This window comes from Aythya ferina (genome assembly GCF_964211825.1).
Source record: "Aythya ferina genome assembly, chromosome: 9".
NCBI lineage: Eukaryota > Metazoa > Chordata > Aves > Anseriformes > Anatidae > Aythya > Aythya ferina.
In genome coordinates this window covers 2,460,227-2,475,777 of record NC_140305.1, presented here as the reverse complement: position 1 = coordinate 2,475,777, position 15,551 = coordinate 2,460,227, and the positions used below count along the sequence as shown (strand labels likewise).

General features: G+C 50.3%; 1 protein-coding gene and 1 long non-coding RNA gene across 2 annotated transcripts; one reads left to right on the top strand and one right to left on the bottom strand.

Moving 5' to 3' along the window:
- The first annotated feature begins 1,520 nt into the window (after positions 1–1,520).
- On the top strand, positions 1,521–5,047 carry ZIC1 (Zic family member 1). The gene is made up of 3 exons (XM_084530322.1): positions 1,521–2,830; positions 3,982–4,145; positions 4,633–5,047. Exons 1-3 carry the CDS (start codon positions 1,852–1,854, stop codon positions 4,828–4,830), a joined length of 1,341 nt encoding a protein of 446 aa, XP_084386448.1. The 5' UTR covers positions 1,521–1,851; the 3' UTR covers positions 4,831–5,047.
- Positions 5,048–12,727: 7,680 nt separating this feature from the next.
- On the bottom strand, positions 12,728–14,771 carry LOC311441285. Its single transcript, XR_014695872.1, has 4 exons — positions 14,527–14,771; positions 14,365–14,415; positions 13,616–13,675; positions 12,728–13,312 (listed from the first exon to the last, which is right to left on the bottom strand). It is a non-coding gene; the product is annotated as an uncharacterized lncRNA (long non-coding RNA).
- Positions 14,772–15,551: the final 780 nt, after the last annotated feature.

Here is a 15,551-nt window from a genome sequence, read left to right as displayed (position 1 = left end):
GTGTTATTTCTTTTTCTGCTCACTCATCTGAAGGTAAGTAAATTTTCTCTGGCGATCAAAAGCCTGGTCAGCAACAAAGACACCGCCTGCTTTTTCCACTGTCCTGGTGTGGCAAGTTGAGGAATTTCAGTATCTGTGACAAGGATGACTGATTTGTGAACTAGAAAAGGTTTGAATGTCAGAAAATTTACTTTGCTCTTATCAAGGATTTTAAATATATATATATATATATATATATATATTTTAAATAAAAAAATAAATAATAATAATAATAAAAAACTATCTGGGACTTTCATGCAACAGGAAGAGACACAATGTAGGTTTGGAAAATTTACAGTTTTACCTGAATGAAAAAGTTCCCGTAAAAAGAGAGAGCGAGAGAAAGGCAGAACGAGGGAGAAAGGAGAAAGAAAATAACAAAAAAAGAGGCGAAACAACAACAACAAAAGTAGAAAGTTAAGAGTTCTCACCCACCTGCGTTTTGATGGGTGCAGAAAACAAGATTTATTTCAGAAAACTGATGGAAGGACAGAGTCAGCTACCCCGAGAAATCACGCCTGGCGTTTAAAAATCAAATCAAGTGCACCCAACTCTTGGAGAGCTGCAGTTTTAAGCAAGAGGAAAACAACAACATCAAAAGGAGCGAGCCACGACAGGACTCCCCTTTTCAAAGCCTACAAAGTTGCTCAGCGATCTTAGAAATCCTGCCCAGCCGCGACATCCCCTTCACCACCACTACCAGGGACAGAGGGACGGGGATGGAGAGGAACCGGGACAACGATAGAAGATTTTTTTTTTTTTTTGCCTTGCACATATACACACAAAAAGATGCGTTGCAAATATTTTCGTAAAAAAAAAAAAAAGAAAAAAGTTTTTTTTTTTTTTTTAAAGTTGCTACTCCTGGAAGCCCTGCTCGTCCCCGGGGCTGTCAGGGCGCTCACAATACCTGCGATTGATGAGGCGCGGGGGCCAATGGGCGGCGGGAGGCGGCCGTGCGCGCCCCTCGTTGGCGGGGCCGGGGGGAGTTACGCGAGGAAGGGGGAGCCGGCGGCGGCCAATGAGCGGCCACGTAGCCCCGCACGTCGCCCCGCCCCCGGCTCCCATTCATCAAGGGGGGGGGGCCGGTGTCGTCTTTTCAATTCATTTATCTGCAGGAATGATTGCCGCTATCAGTCTCGCGTTCACCGCCCGGCTGAGGAGGTGAAAGTTTCTCCCCAGGAAGATAAACCGCAAAAGACAATATTGTGCATGATTTGCGCCTTTTTTTTTTTTTTTTTTTTTTTTTTCAGAGTGAGAAAAAAAAAAAGGCCCCCAAAAGAAAAAAATCGGGGAGAGTGTGGGGAAGCTCGAAGAGGAGAGAGAAACAATCTCTCAGCCACTTCGCAGCATTCCTATAGCCAAAAAAATCACTGAAGGAAGTTTTTTTTTTTTTTTTTTTTTTTTTTTTTTTTTTTTCCTGCCCGCGTTGATTTCTCTCCGTTATTGTTATTTGCGGCCAGTTTATTTTTGAGCCCACCCGACCCCCCCTCCCCACTTAAACCTCCCTGAAAAGTCAAAGCAGAGACAGGGAATATTTTTGGGGGCACATTTTTATTATTTGCTACTACGAAGATCTCTTTCCTCCTTTCCCACCAGCCTCTGATTTTTTTTTTTTTCCCCTTCTCCCCCCCCCCCCTTTTTTTCCCCCTTCGCTGATGCCGAAGGGGGTGTTTTTGATGTGGTTGCTTTGGTGGTGATCGTCGCTGACTTTCCAAAGAGGGTGTTTTCGCCGCTGCTGCTGCTGCTGCTTCTCTCCGCGTTGTGTGTGTGCGCGCGTGCTTTTTTTTTGGTTGCTGCATCAACGCTGGGAAGATGCTTCTGGATGCTGGACCGCAGTATCCCGCCATAGGAGTCACTACCTTCGGATCGTCTCGCCACCACTCCACGGCCGATGTCACGGACAGAGAAGTGGGGCTGGGGATCAACCCCTTCGCCGACGGCATGGGCGCCTTCAAAATCAACCCCAGCACCCACGAGCTGGCCTCGGCCGGCCAAACCGCCTTCACCTCGCAGGCTCCCGGCTACGCGGCGGCGGCGGCCCTGGGGCACCACCACCACCCGACCCACGTCAGCTCCTACTCCAGCGCAGCGTTCAACTCCACCCGGGACTTTCTGTTCCGCAACCGCGGCTTCGGGGAGGCGGCGGCCGCCAGCGCCCAGCACAGCCTCTTCGCCTCCGCCGCCGGCAGCTTCGCCGGCCCCCACGGACACAGCGATGCCGCGGGACATATACTTTTCCCCGGGCTGCACGAGCAAGCCGCCAGCCACGCTTCGCCCAACGTGGTGAACGGGCAGATGCGCCTGGGCTTCTCCGGAGACATGTACGGCAGACCCGACCAGTACGGCCAGGTCACCAGCCCCCGCTCCGAGCACTATGCCTCGACCCAGCTGCACGGCTACGGCCACATGAACATGAACATGGCAGCCCACCACGGAGCAGGGGCCTTCTTTCGTTACATGAGGCAGCCCATCAAACAGGAACTCATCTGTAAGTGGATTGAACCCGAGCAATTGTCAAACCCTAAAAAGTCCTGCAACAAAACTTTCAGCACGATGCACGAGCTGGTGACTCATGTCACCGTGGAGCACGTTGGAGGACCCGAGCAGTCCAATCACATATGTTTCTGGGAAGAGTGTCCAAGAGAAGGGAAGCCTTTCAAGGCCAAATACAAACTTGTAAATCACATCAGAGTCCACACAGGTGAAAAACCTTTCCCCTGCCCTTTCCCAGGCTGTGGCAAAGTGTTTGCCAGATCAGAGAATCTCAAAATACACAAAAGAACTCATACAGGTACGGTAATCTTCTCTGTAGCTTTTCTGCCTGCGAGTGGAAGCGCCGAGTGCCGGGGCCGGAGCGGGACGCGGGGCCGGGCTGGAGGGGCCGGGGCGCTGCTTTGCTGCGGGTCGGGGCTAGGGGTGCTCCGGGGACACTCCGGGTTTTTCCCGGAGAGGCAGACTTCGCCGCGAAGCGAACTTGGTCACAGCCACGCCGGCAACAGCAACAAAAAGCGAATTATCCCTGACAAGGCGGAGGGTTAGAAAGGCGATTTGCTGGTGGGATCGGGAGGGCAGGGGAAAAAGAAAAAAAATCGCAGCGACCTGTCCTGGTAAATTTATATGTTTTAATTAATAGTTCTTCGGCGGTTTGGACCAGGGCGCGATGAGAAATCGTGCAAAAATATTCCAGGCAGCTTATCCGTCTCCCCTCTGCGATCCGGGGAGCTGATAAATATTTAATTCCGAGGACGATTGGAAATACACCGAGGCCAGCGCTGTAGCGTGGCATTGTTTTGCGGGAGGCGGGCGGCGGGCGGCGGGATCCCGGCGAACTTTTCCCAGCCGCGGGAGGTGGCGACGCTGCCCTCGGCTCGCAGAGCCCCGCTCCCACCCCCGAGCGCCGAAAGCCAGCATCGCTTTCCCGAGTGGGTTCGCTGAGGGTTTGTGGGGCTGCACTTGCATTGTATTCCCCGGCCGGATAATTTTCGAAATTGAGAGAAAATAGGGAGGAGTGGGCTAGGGTGGGTGGGAGCGTAAAATATCACGAGAATGGGCTATAAAAACGGAAACTAGACGCTGAGGATGGTGTGGAAATGCCAGCATGCCTGCTCTGCGAGCCTTGCAAGGAGGCAGACGTGCCCGGGACTTGGGGCTGCGAATGAAACTCGCCCCTCCGGCCAGAGAGAGAGAGGAAAAGTTGTTTGCCCCCTCCAGGTCCCCGCCCCTGCGGAAAGGGCGCTGAGAGGGGTCAGGAGCGCGGATGGGACAGGGAAGAGAGGAAGGGTTTTGAGCTCCGAGCCTTGTTGAACTTAGAAAGTTGCAAGTGTTTGAAATGGAGCCCTGGGCTCCCGTCCGGCGGGGCGATGGGGACAATGAGGGAGCCGGCCGGCCCTGCTTAATCAGATCCGTTTTCCCCCTCCTCCCCTCCCCTTCCCTCTGCAATAGGTGAAAAACCATTTAAGTGTGAATTTGAGGGCTGTGACAGGCGCTTTGCAAACAGCAGCGACCGCAAAAAGCACATGCATGTGCACACTTCCGACAAGCCCTATCTCTGCAAAATGTGTGACAAGTCCTACACGCACCCCAGCTCCCTCAGAAAGCACATGAAGGTAAATGGAGGGAGGGCGCTGCGTGGAAACGTGCGGTGCTCTGGCCCCGCAGGGGCTCGGAACCCCTTCGGGCCTGGCGGGGGCGGCGGGCAGTGGGCACGGCCGCCGGGGGCACCGGGAGCTGCCGGGCCCTGGAGGCACAGCGCGGCCCCGGAGCCCGGCCGACGGCGGGGGGGGGGGACCCGGCCTGGAGCCCCGCCCGATAGCTCAAGGCTAGGCCGGGCCTTGTAGCCCCCAGCTCTTGGGGCAGCGTCTTTCGTGGGGAGGGAGGAGGGAGATGCGCGAAACTCCCCCGAGAGCTGCCCGTGAGGCCGGGGGGAGCCCCCGAGGAGCCCCCGAAGGGGTGCCTGGGCCCCGGAGCCGTTGCTGGGCGCACAGCCACTGCCGCCGGGGCCTCGGGCAGCCTCCGCTCCTGATTTCTGCCCGATTTTATTTATTTATTTATTTATTATTTTTAATTTTTTTTTTTTTTTTTTTCCTTTTGCAGGTCCATGAATCGTCCTCGCAGGGGTCCCAGCCTTCTCCCGCCGCCAGCTCAGGCTACGAGTCCTCCACCCCTCCAACCATCGTGTCGCCATCCACAGAAAACCAGACCACCAGTTCCTTATCCCCTTCCTCGTCCGCAGTCCACCACACGTCCAGCCACAGCACGCTTACATCAAATTTTAACGAATGGTACGTTTAAAACGCTAAAGCGAAAAAGTAAGAAATCTCTAACCGAAACAAAACAAAACAAAACAAAAAAAGCCCCAAGCGAGCAAACCAGTACTCTATTTAAAAGACTCCAAAAATAATGAACACTTTGAAATCAGATTTTTTTTTTTTTAAAAGGCAAACAAAAATAAAATGCTGCCAGTAGACCCAGGACTGAGTAAAATAAAGACTCTTTTTGTTTGTTTGTTTGTTTTCCTTTTTTTTTTTTTAATTGTCTTTTGTCTTTATTTTTTCTTTCCTTTTTTTTTTTTTTTTTTTTTTTTTTTTTTCCCCCACTTTCGGACTGTTCCGCTGTGCTCTGAGGCTTGGTAGGCGAAAGGGGTTAGTAGAATGCCTAAAGAAGACAAGGTTACCAGGGCAAATGCCAACCGTTTAAGGCTTTACTGGAAACCACTGATTAGAGCTCTCCAACTGCATGTCTGCTCGGGCAGCGGCCTTCCCCGTCCCCTTGTACATACAGAATTATTAGCTTCGGAAAAAAAAAAAAAAAAAAAAAAAAAGGAAACAAAACCCATAAAAAAAGAAAACAGAAATGTACTGTTTGATTTTGTACATAGTTATATCGCCAGTTGACTACGGGGATGTGTGGAGTTGTGGTCTTTGCATATATGTGGGGGGAGGGGAGGGCGGGCGGGAGCGGCGGCGGGTGGGGCGGAGGTGGGGGGGGCCGAGGGAAAAGGTAGAAATTCAACTATTTGTACTGAATGGCAAGAATGTTCTAGTAAATGTGTACCAAAATGTGAATTACTTTGTATTATTACAGTCTAAACGTCGCTCTAACAGAATATTATTGATATTAATGTGCTTTTTTGTATAAAGTGCAACATTTCGTCCCAAAGTCCAGTCTAAGTAGTGCAGTAAAATGTTGTTACACGTCCTGTCAAGAAATTCGTATAGTGAAATCCTGGATCTGCGTGTCAAACTGTTACATTTGTTTATGTAAAATGATATTAAAAAAAAAAAAAAAAAAAAAGATATAAACTATATCTGTCCGTTGCTTTTGGCAAATACAAGAACATAATGTATATAAATCCTAATTTCCATATTTATCCGCATGTAAAGGTCCGGTTATACATGTTACAAGATATTCAATATTTATGGCTAGAAGAATTGGTATGTAAAATTTAGTTTACAGAACTGTTTGGTAACATTTCGTACCTTATTAAAGATTCTTAAATCCCATGATTTGTGGTAGGAATTCTTATTCGCTCAGTCAACCTGCTGCAACTCCAACTAGCTTTAGGATATTAGAATAAAACTGTCCCACTTTTTCACTGCTTTCCATTATGTCATCACTAAAACAGCGAAGGTGATATAAATGTGATAAATGAAAGGATCCCTGCTGGCATTACTATAGTGTGTAATTAGTATTTATATCAAAATTTATGAAACAAATTTTCGGCCGCAGTATAATTTAAATGACCTTTGCAGACATAGAATAACAACCATAAAAATAACAGAAATAGATTGCATATGCTACATAAATATTAATGTGGGGAATTGTTACACGAGAAGTGCTTCACTCCACTCCATGCACTGCCCATGAATCTGCATAGATCGGGTCTCTAAATTAAATTAATTCGGCTAACATATATTAGGAGATTTAAAACAGAGGAGATTTTGGTTGCTATTTTAATTTAAAGCATTTATGACCATAACTAATTCTCAGGCAGTGGATTCATGACTTTCCCTGAGCCCTTTACTCCAAAAAGTACAGCACTGTTTCACGAAGGCCGTTGTTGTTTTTGGGTATATATTTTTTTCCTTTTATTTTTATTATTTTTTTCTTTCTTTTGCTGATATTCCTTAAAACGTGATGTTAATTTAAATCAATTACTTCTTATGTTATGTTATTATTATTACTATAATCTTGCCAGTGTTAATAGCTTTCTAAAAAATAAATGTAGGGGATAAGAATTATTTTATGTAATTTGATTATCGTTCTATCTCTTTTATTTATTTCTCATTTACTTAAGAAATTCGTTCCATTGGCTGGCGTTGATACAGTAAATTTGTAAATGAGAAGACAATATAAAAAATCTAAATTACTTGTGCTTAATGACTGTAGCAGAACGCCTTTTCTCTAAATCAGATTGTCTTTCTTGCAGTTTAGTTTGATAGATTTGCAAGCTGTACTGCTTCCACTAACTTAGCTACGGTTGTTGGAACTGTTGGGCTTTGTTCCTGGTTGTAGCTTGCATGATCGCCCCATTAAGCAGACAACATATCAACAGACAACACAAATCATGAGGTTGGCTAAAGCTGCGAGTGCTTGTGATATGTCATAGAGTGAATTGCACGGACTGACCTTCCAGTAGACCAAGATGACACTTTAACAGCTTCTTTAAAGAAATATTATGTGTACAGCGAGTCAATAGGCATATTAACCGCTAGTGAGGGGGAGGGGGTGGCGGAGGAAGCGGGGCTGTGTTCATATTCATGCAGCCGCTTCCTAGCTCTGTCTGTAAACCAGACAGAGTGTAGCCCGGCTGTCTTACAGCAAAATCATGCAAGTATTTTGCTTCGTCTGGAACATTTTCGGCCGTCCCTTGGCGATTTTTCGCCGCCCCAAAGCCCCCCTCCGCCGCCCCCCCCCCAAAAAAAAAACAAAAAAACAAAACAAACAAAAAAAAACTTAGTGCTGCTGGGACGAGCCCTTCTGCTGTCCCCTCGGCATCGCCGTCTGCTCTTTGCAGCACCCGGGGGAAGGCTTCGGTTTAACTTTACTTTCTGCAAAATATTATTATAAGCCCAACATCAGTTTTCAATGAAAAGAGCGCCACCTTGCAGGGTTTGGCGAGACAGGAAAAGTTCGAGACCGGTGGGACCTAGGCAGAAAGTGCTGGTGCTCGAGGAAATGTAAGCCAGTGGGTTTAAAAAGGGCAGGAAAAATTGTCTAACGCGCCGAAAACGTTGCTCTTTGCAAAGCTCTCGGGTAAAAAGTCCCTCCTGCGAGACCAGGTAGAAGTTCTTGAAAAATGACCTGAGTTTTGCTAAAAAATAATAATAATAAAAAAAAATCTTAGGGATAGTGAGAACCATCCCACTGTAAAATAAACCAGGAGAGACGTGGTGTGGGCGATGTATTTTAAAGATGCGTTTTGCAGGTTTCTTTGAACTTGTGTAGGGTCCCTAGTGGTCGCTTAGCACAGATTTGTACTTGTGTGTATCTGAGCACTTGGGTAATGAGCATTCTTTTAAACTTTTGGTCTGAGGTTTGCTTGAGCGTCCTACAGCATGAAGGAGCCTTTTACTGTTTTTGCTGCTGCTGTTTTTTTTTTTTTTTTTTTTTTTTTTTTTTTTTTAGGTGGGGGGACGGTCGGAGGGGGCAATGATGGTTGCTCGCCGTCCCATATATGTTCTGAATTACCGAGGATCGCTGGGGCTGCAGTTGCTGATGCAGAATTCGAGTCCACGCCAGGCTTGTGCTGCACGCTTGGCTCTGGAGAGTGGAGCAGTGCTTTGAAATCCCCGGCAGAGAGAGGGGTATTTTGCAGGCAGAGAGGTTGCGAGGCGCCTGGCGTCTGTTTCTGCACTACTTCGCTCGCCAGAGCCAACTTTCCTTCAGCAGTTCACTCACCCTGTGCGGATTTCCTCGCGAAGGCTTGCGGGGAGATACATAATCCCCAGCTCTCCAGCCTCGAAGGGCTTCTTTATTTCATTTCTGCCTTTAAAGCCTGGCTCTTGAGATGATGTCGGGGTGCTCTCCTCCTCCGTGGCTCGGTGGCTTTAGAGGCAGGAGAGCTCTCCCCGCGGCAGGCCGTGCCGGCAGCCGGCCCCTCTCCGCGCAGACTGCCGAGGCCCGACGTGCGGAGGCTCCCGCACCCGTGGAAGCTCCCGGCGCCGAGGGGAGCTCCCGGATCGAGGCAGAGCAGCGCAGCAGAAACTCCCGGAAGGGAGCAGGAGGCTTTGTTTGGGGTGCTTGGAGTGTGTTTGCCTTGTCCCCACTCGGGTGAGGTGCCCGAGGAGCGCGCACGGCAGCCCCTGGCCGTGCTTGCGCCGTTCGCCCGCCGAAGGTTAAATGCAAAACAAGGATCGGGCGCTTCCATTCCCCCCCCCCCCCCCCCCCCCCCCCCGAAAGAGTCGCCTTTCAGGTCGCTTTAATGGCTTGTGAATGATCACTTGAATTTTTCAAAAGGCGAGCCCGGCATTCATAACACAAAGTTAGCTTCTTTAAAGCAGACCCTGTGTGAAGTGGGGACCCACGCTTTGCGCTGGCCTCGACTGCTTATTTCCCTTTATTTTTATTTTTTTTTAGCTGTAAGGAAGTGGCAGCCCCTGGACTGCCGCACGAAACGCTGGGACTTTTATTTACTGCTTTCCTGGCCGTGCGGCTTCGACTTTGTAAGTTTTCCCAGGGCTCTTGGTCCTTCGCGAGCAAGTCGGGAGAGGTGCAAACTGCGAGCACGGCCTCGGCCCAGGGCCTCCTGGAGCGCAGGGAGCCCGGAGCGCGCCCCGCTCGGCTGCAGCCCCGGCGCGGAGCCGGAGCCCCGGAGCGGAGCCCTCTTCCAGCAGGCAGGAGGGGACTGAAAGACCCCCCTCCGGTTCATGCTGCTGGTATGAGGCAGAGTATTTCGAGTGACCTGCTGGCTGGAAGAGTCGGTGTGCGTTTTACCGCTAGAGCTCTGAAGGAAAAAAAGATTTTGCGAGCGCTCTTCCCACGGACGGGGGCACTCCGTTTTATTGGACGTGTTACGTGGCACGGTTACAAAACGTCCATGTGCGTGTGCACACACGGGCACACCGCTCACACCCGCACCGCGGCTCTGCACCCGTGCACACGTGCACGCTGCGCAGCTCCAAATCAGCCAGCGGTTCCCGCGGCGCGGCGCCCCGAGCGCGGCGTTTCCGTGGGAAACCCTTGCGATTTTGTCCAAACGGGGCCATTCTCCCCCAAGAGGGGGGTTGCTGCCGGCGAGAGGCCGGGCGGCACCGGGAGGCCCGGGCCGAGGAGCGGGAGAGAGCGGGCGGTCCACAGACAGGCCCCGCAGCGTCCAGCTCCGCGGCACGGCGCAGCCCCCAGTCAGGCACACGGTGCGGGCACGACCCACGGGTGATGCCCAGTGTGCTGTGGGCACGACCCACGGGCGATGCACAGTCTGCTTTTGGCACAACCCACAGGACACGCGGGCAGTGCTGCAGATGCACACCCGCTCCCCGGGACCACCGTTCGCGGTCCTGCTTGGATTACAAATATACCTCAAGAAATAGGCACCGCTGGTCACCTCTCTGCATTTGTACCGAGGGAAACGGCGGTGTTTCTAGAAAGACACGGGTTCGTGTGTTTACGCGGAGGTGTAGTTTTGAAGGCTTCAAGGGAAGGTTCTATTATTTCAGGCGAACGTCTATGTGTAATGGATCGTGTTCCTAACAAAATGGGCATATTCTCCAAACCCATCCGGGGAGATTAATAATCGAGATTCTTATTTTGAGCTAGGCGCAGGATAGATTTCTTACACTTGCTGGGCGTATTAAGGTGGGTTCAGCACAACCAGGCTGTGATTTAGGGTTCATTGTATCTTAAATATAGCCAAGGTTTTTATTTTATACCAAAATATGTATTTTTTTCGCTGCTAACCTCTATGGGTCAGGTTTGGTTCATCTTCGATAACAAGAAACACGATCCTGTGAAGTGAAAGGGCTATTTTTATCATGCAGCTGGAAGCTGTCATCAATTCGCAACATTTATTTCGGCTTTAGAACGATAGTATAAAATAGCATGAAGTTTCCAGATGACGCCCGTAATGCAGACAGGATTTTTCAAGTATAATAAATCAAATTAATTACGTTTTAGATATATACGATCATACTACCTCTCTATGAAACTGCTATTAAAAAAATGCTCCGTGTGTGCATGTGTGATCGTGCATGTGTTTACATCTTGGGACTGAAACACAGCATTAGCTGTCTGGGGTAGCTGGAGCCAGGCAGAACACACAAGCAGTGATGCTCACTCAAGCCCACGTCCACTCTTCCCCGTTCGCCACCCGTGAGCAGGGCTTTCCTCAAAGAAATCGGGAAGTTGGCTTTTGGCCTGGGTCAGGACTACCAGATGCTTTCCTATCATTCTCCCTTCCCAAATCCCATGAAGAACATAGCAGAAGGCTGAAGAACAAAAAATAGTAGTAGTAGTAGTAATAATAATAATAATAATAATAATAAAGACATCAGCCAGACCCTCCCTCCCCAAAGTGCCCGGACACGTGTTTGAGACTGCCCCTTTCGGAGGAGTCCTGGGGGCAGAGGCCGGCTGCGGGATCGGGGCCGAGGCCGGGGCCGGTTCCTAGAAATCGCGGCCGTGTGCGGGGGCTGTGCATGTGCGCGCAATGGCGGGGTGTGCGCGCACCCCGGCGGCAAGCCCGGAGACGCATGCGCGGCCCCGCGGCCAGGCTCCACGTGCTGTTGAATATTTATGACCCTCCCCGCAGCAGCGCTGCCCGCGGAAGGTAATCGCGCCCGCGCAAGGGAGCGGAGCCGCCGCACTGCTGCGCATTCCGGCCCGGCTGGAGCTGCTCCTGCCCTGCTCTCTCCTCCCCCTGCCCGCACTGGGGTGCCCAGGAAGGCGCTCACCCCTTCTTTCCCCTCCCAGGCACGCAGGGTGAGGGCGACCCCCGTAATTTGAGGGACACTTTAAGGAGACCACCGCCCTCACCCCCCCGGCAGCTCTGCGCTCCGGTGGCCGCGGGCCGAGCTGCTGCCTTCCGTGGGAAACCCTAAGTGGCGCGTTCGCCAGAAAAGTAGGGGCTCGTGGGAAGGGAGAGAGGTTATTGTGATGGATTCCTTTTTGTCTCTTTCCTCTTGGTAATATCTCATTATCCCGTCCGGCCCATCATATTTTATTGCTGATATATCGACATCACATGATAGATCCGAGTAACAAACACACGGGCTTGGCGTTTATTCCGTTTGCAGGCTGCGGGTTTTTTTAAACAAATAGTAATAATTCCCAGCAGTCATTGTTCGGCGGCGCAAAGTGATTGTAAAACCCTTTGTACGGTGGCGAAATTACATCCCGTGTTATCAGAAATGTGATTCTCAGTCCTGCTAACGAGGTGGGTTTTGCTTTGTCCCCCCAGAGCCGGGCATAGGGGGCACCTGGGCACGGCCGCGGCCACGCAGCCCGCCTGAAACTGCGCGCCCGACGGTGGGTGCCCGGCGAGCGTCTCGGAGCAACACCTGGAGCGCCTCTGCCCCCCTGCCTGCCGGCCGAGGCTCGCCGCTTGCCCCAGCCAACTACAAGAGGACAAGAAAGCCGAAGTCCGTCATGTCGCCTGCTCATTTCAAAGAAGGCGCTTCCTGACCTCAGTTCCCCCAAGTGGAAGCTTGCTTCGGGCTAGCACTGCGGCCACCGCTTACTCCAACCTTTACACAGATGCGTATGAACGCATAGAGACACGATTTGTTCTTCTCTCTCTCTCTCTCTCTCTCTTCCTTCCTTTCTCTTTCTCTCTCTCTCTCTCTTTCTCTCTAAGCCTTTTTCTTTCTTCCATTTTCTCCCCTTTGGCCAAGAAGGAAGCTCCCCGGTATCTGCAGGGGCCGCGAAGGGCGTTCAAGGAGACAGTGGCACACACCTGAGCCACATGGGAACCCATCCATCCTTTAACTCCCCAGAAAACTGTTGATCTCCTCGAAGTGCCAGGCTGAACCTTTGCACTCAGTGCTCGTGGCTGCGACGCTCCCTCCACAACCCCCCCGTCCCTCTTCCCGAATTCGTCCCGATTTTGTATTTCCAGAGCTCCCCAGGTTCCCCCGGGTCTCGGGCGGGTGCAGGGCTGCTGTCTGGACAGAACGGGAGCGTTTGGTGCCGAGGCAGGGGAGGAGGCAGCGCCGGTACTTTTTAGCCAACTGGACCAAGATGGGCTCTATTCCCATTGTTGTTGTTGTTTTTATTATTAATAATCCAAATTAAATTTATCCCGTTGTAACTTCCAAAGCACCAGTGAATTTACCTTAAACCTGCTTTCTGTCCTAGCCAATGGTGGCAGGAGCCGGCTAGCCTGTCCCTCTGGAGCATTAACCCTTGTCGCTAGCTGGAGTGAGTGAGAAGCTGAGGTTTGGCCCTGAGGAGCTGTATGCATAGATCTGGCACAGCTTTGCTCCCTTAACTCCTGGATCTTTGTTTTGGCGGCGACCAGGGAGAGCAGGGAGCGCTGTGCTCGCATTTCCCTCTGGCTTACACACACACACACACGCACACACACAAATCCCCTTTCCAACTTTCTGCCTTTTGCACTTCCCTTCCAGTTTTTCACTTCTCAGACCTACTGGCAGCATTTGCCGAGATCTAGATCCCCGCCGTGGTAAGTGATGCTTTTCTCCATTGCAAAACTCGCTCAGCTCTCGGCTCGCTGTCCCAGGGATGGGTGTAGAAGTTGTATTTGTTTGGAACAGAATTGCCCAACCACAGTGGTTTCACGTCAAGCAGCACGGAATAAAACTGTTGTGTATTAACTCTGAATGGGAGCAAACAGACCAAATAATCATTGCTGGCTCAGACAGTAGCATGGCATAAAAGTCATTCTTTTTAAGTTCGCAAAGCAACCTTTTTTTTTTTTTTTTTAATTGTTATTGGGAGAATGAGCCTGTGTTTTGGGTCTGATCTTTATATTTACATTACACACCAGACCATAACAAACTATACAGAGAATGCTGCTGCCATATGTGTTTTGTGAACATACAGTTACGATTGGGGGTTCGTGCATTCAGCGTAAGTGTTGCAGACACACTGATACCACTCCGCGAGGTTTGTGCAATACCTGAAAATTCACTCCATCTTTGAGGGGAGGAGTTGGAGAGATGTTGTATTTTCAGAACCTCTATATTAAAAAAAAAAAATAAAGAATCAACTACAATGAATGCCTCCTGGACATTTATTTTTAATGTATAGTCTGCAACTCTAACTGGATCAAATTCACGATTATTCAGATGAGGTTGAATTTGAATAACTTGCTGGTTTCTCTCCCCCGCCCTCCCTCATCACCCTCCTCCTCTTTTTTTTTTTTTTTTTAATTAAGAAAATGAAGAGGACCGCAGAGTCCGGCTGACCTTTGGCTGACATAATTTAGCAGGAGACCTCTCGCAAACGAGGACCGGATCCATTAGCCCCTTTAGTTCTCCGGGCGAACCGAGACTCGGTGGCCGGCTCCCCCCGCAAGGAGCCAGCCGGGGGCTGCTCCGCAGCCGAGGCGGCGGCGAGAGGCCGCTGGAGGGGCTCGGGGCGGGAGGGCACCGCCAAGTTCAAGGCGCGCCCCCGGGAACGCGGCCCGACGACCGTACCCCGACGCCCCACACCCCCGGTATCCCCGCGCCGCTCAAGGGTCCGCGGGCGCGCAGGGGTGGCGGGGCCGGAGCTGCGCGGCCGCAGGGAGAGGGGAGGCGGGGGCGCTCCGCGGCTCCTCCGCCTGCGCGGGTCCGGGAGCAGGGCTCGGCTCCGCGGGCCCCCGGGATGCCGGGGCAGGGAGTTTGGCGGAGCTGGTGGTGTAAAGTTGGGCAGGACGTTACTCACATGACAAGGAGGCATGGTAAACTCTGGAGAGGGCTTGATCCCCAGAAGTTGCTGTAAGAGGGAAAAAAAAAAAAAAAAAAAAAAAAGAAACCGAGTTTCGGGCTTTAACCGATCATTTGTTGAGCATCTGCGGACACTGCTGCTCTGCTCACGCAGGCTTACCAGGGTATTGCTTTTTTAGAGACAACGGAGCGTTTTCCAAGTGCAGGCTAAAGTACTTTTTTCCCCGCTGGAAGAGGTGAGAGCCATTCCCTCCCTGCAGCGGGGGCGGAAAGGGGAAGGGGAGCGGCGGAGGGGCTGATCCCGAGCTGCTTAGGCAAAACTTCCCTCTGAAGCAGGAGTGAGTTCCAGCCGACAGCAATCTCCCCCTCTAATGAGTCGCCTCTGCTAATAAATGATGCCTCTGCTCAGGTTCCTCAGCGGTCTGCAGCTGAGTCCGAGAGAATCCGATCCTTTATTTGAAGATGTGTTTTAATAAAACTGCTGTAACGCTGGCATTTTATTAGGAGCTTATTGTTTCTAAATTAATACTTAATCTATGAAAAATGTGTTTCCTACCAAACTAGATTCACCTCCGTGCACCCCTTTCTTCATTTAAATGCATTTTACAACTAAGAACCTAGCTCGACATTTCCCTGAATCATCAGACCATTAATTTGCTGGGAAGCTAGCTGTTTCACACACATGGATATAATTCTGAATAAACGCAGAAGAAATGCAAAAGCATATGCTTTTCTGTCATTTTTCCTGCCCCCCACCCTCTTTTTTTTTTTCCCTCCTCTGTCGGTCTGTGTCGAGCAATGCTTTCAGAATCTTCATTATCTAAAAGAGAAGCTAGAGGGCAGGGACTTTGGGAATACTTCCTTTTTATATTGAAACTTTCTAAACTTAGAGCAAAGCTGAACATGTCCTTAAATCTGCACCTTCCAGAAGCAAATGAATGATGTGCCAGACACTTTGCTTCTATTCAAAAAATACAAAACCGAATGCTGTAAGCTTCCAAATTCCTTCTCGGGCCTTTTTTTTTTTTTTTTTTTTTTTTTTTTGGTAAATAGTTTACAGTCAGAATGTAAAATGGTCACCTCAGAAATTGATGAAAAGCCCACATAGATCCCGCTTTATATTTCTTCCTCCATTTTATTTCTAGTAGATTTTGCTAAAAATTCACAGAAATTAAAAAAAAAAAA

What these genes read in the sequence shown, in the direction of transcription:
- ZIC1 (XM_084530322.1), top strand. Translation starts at nt 1,852, where the DNA reads ATGCTTCTGGATGCTGGACCGCAGTATCCCGCCATAGGAGTCACTACC. An exon ending in ACACAAAAGAACTCATACAG is followed by an intron (nt 2,831 to 3,981) that starts GTACGGTAATCT and finishes CCTCTGCAATAG; the next exon opens with GTGAAAAACCATTTAAGTGT. An exon ending in CCCTCAGAAAGCACATGAAG is followed by an intron (nt 4,146 to 4,632) that starts GTAAATGGAGGG and finishes TTCCTTTTGCAG; the next exon opens with GTCCATGAATCGTCCTCGCA.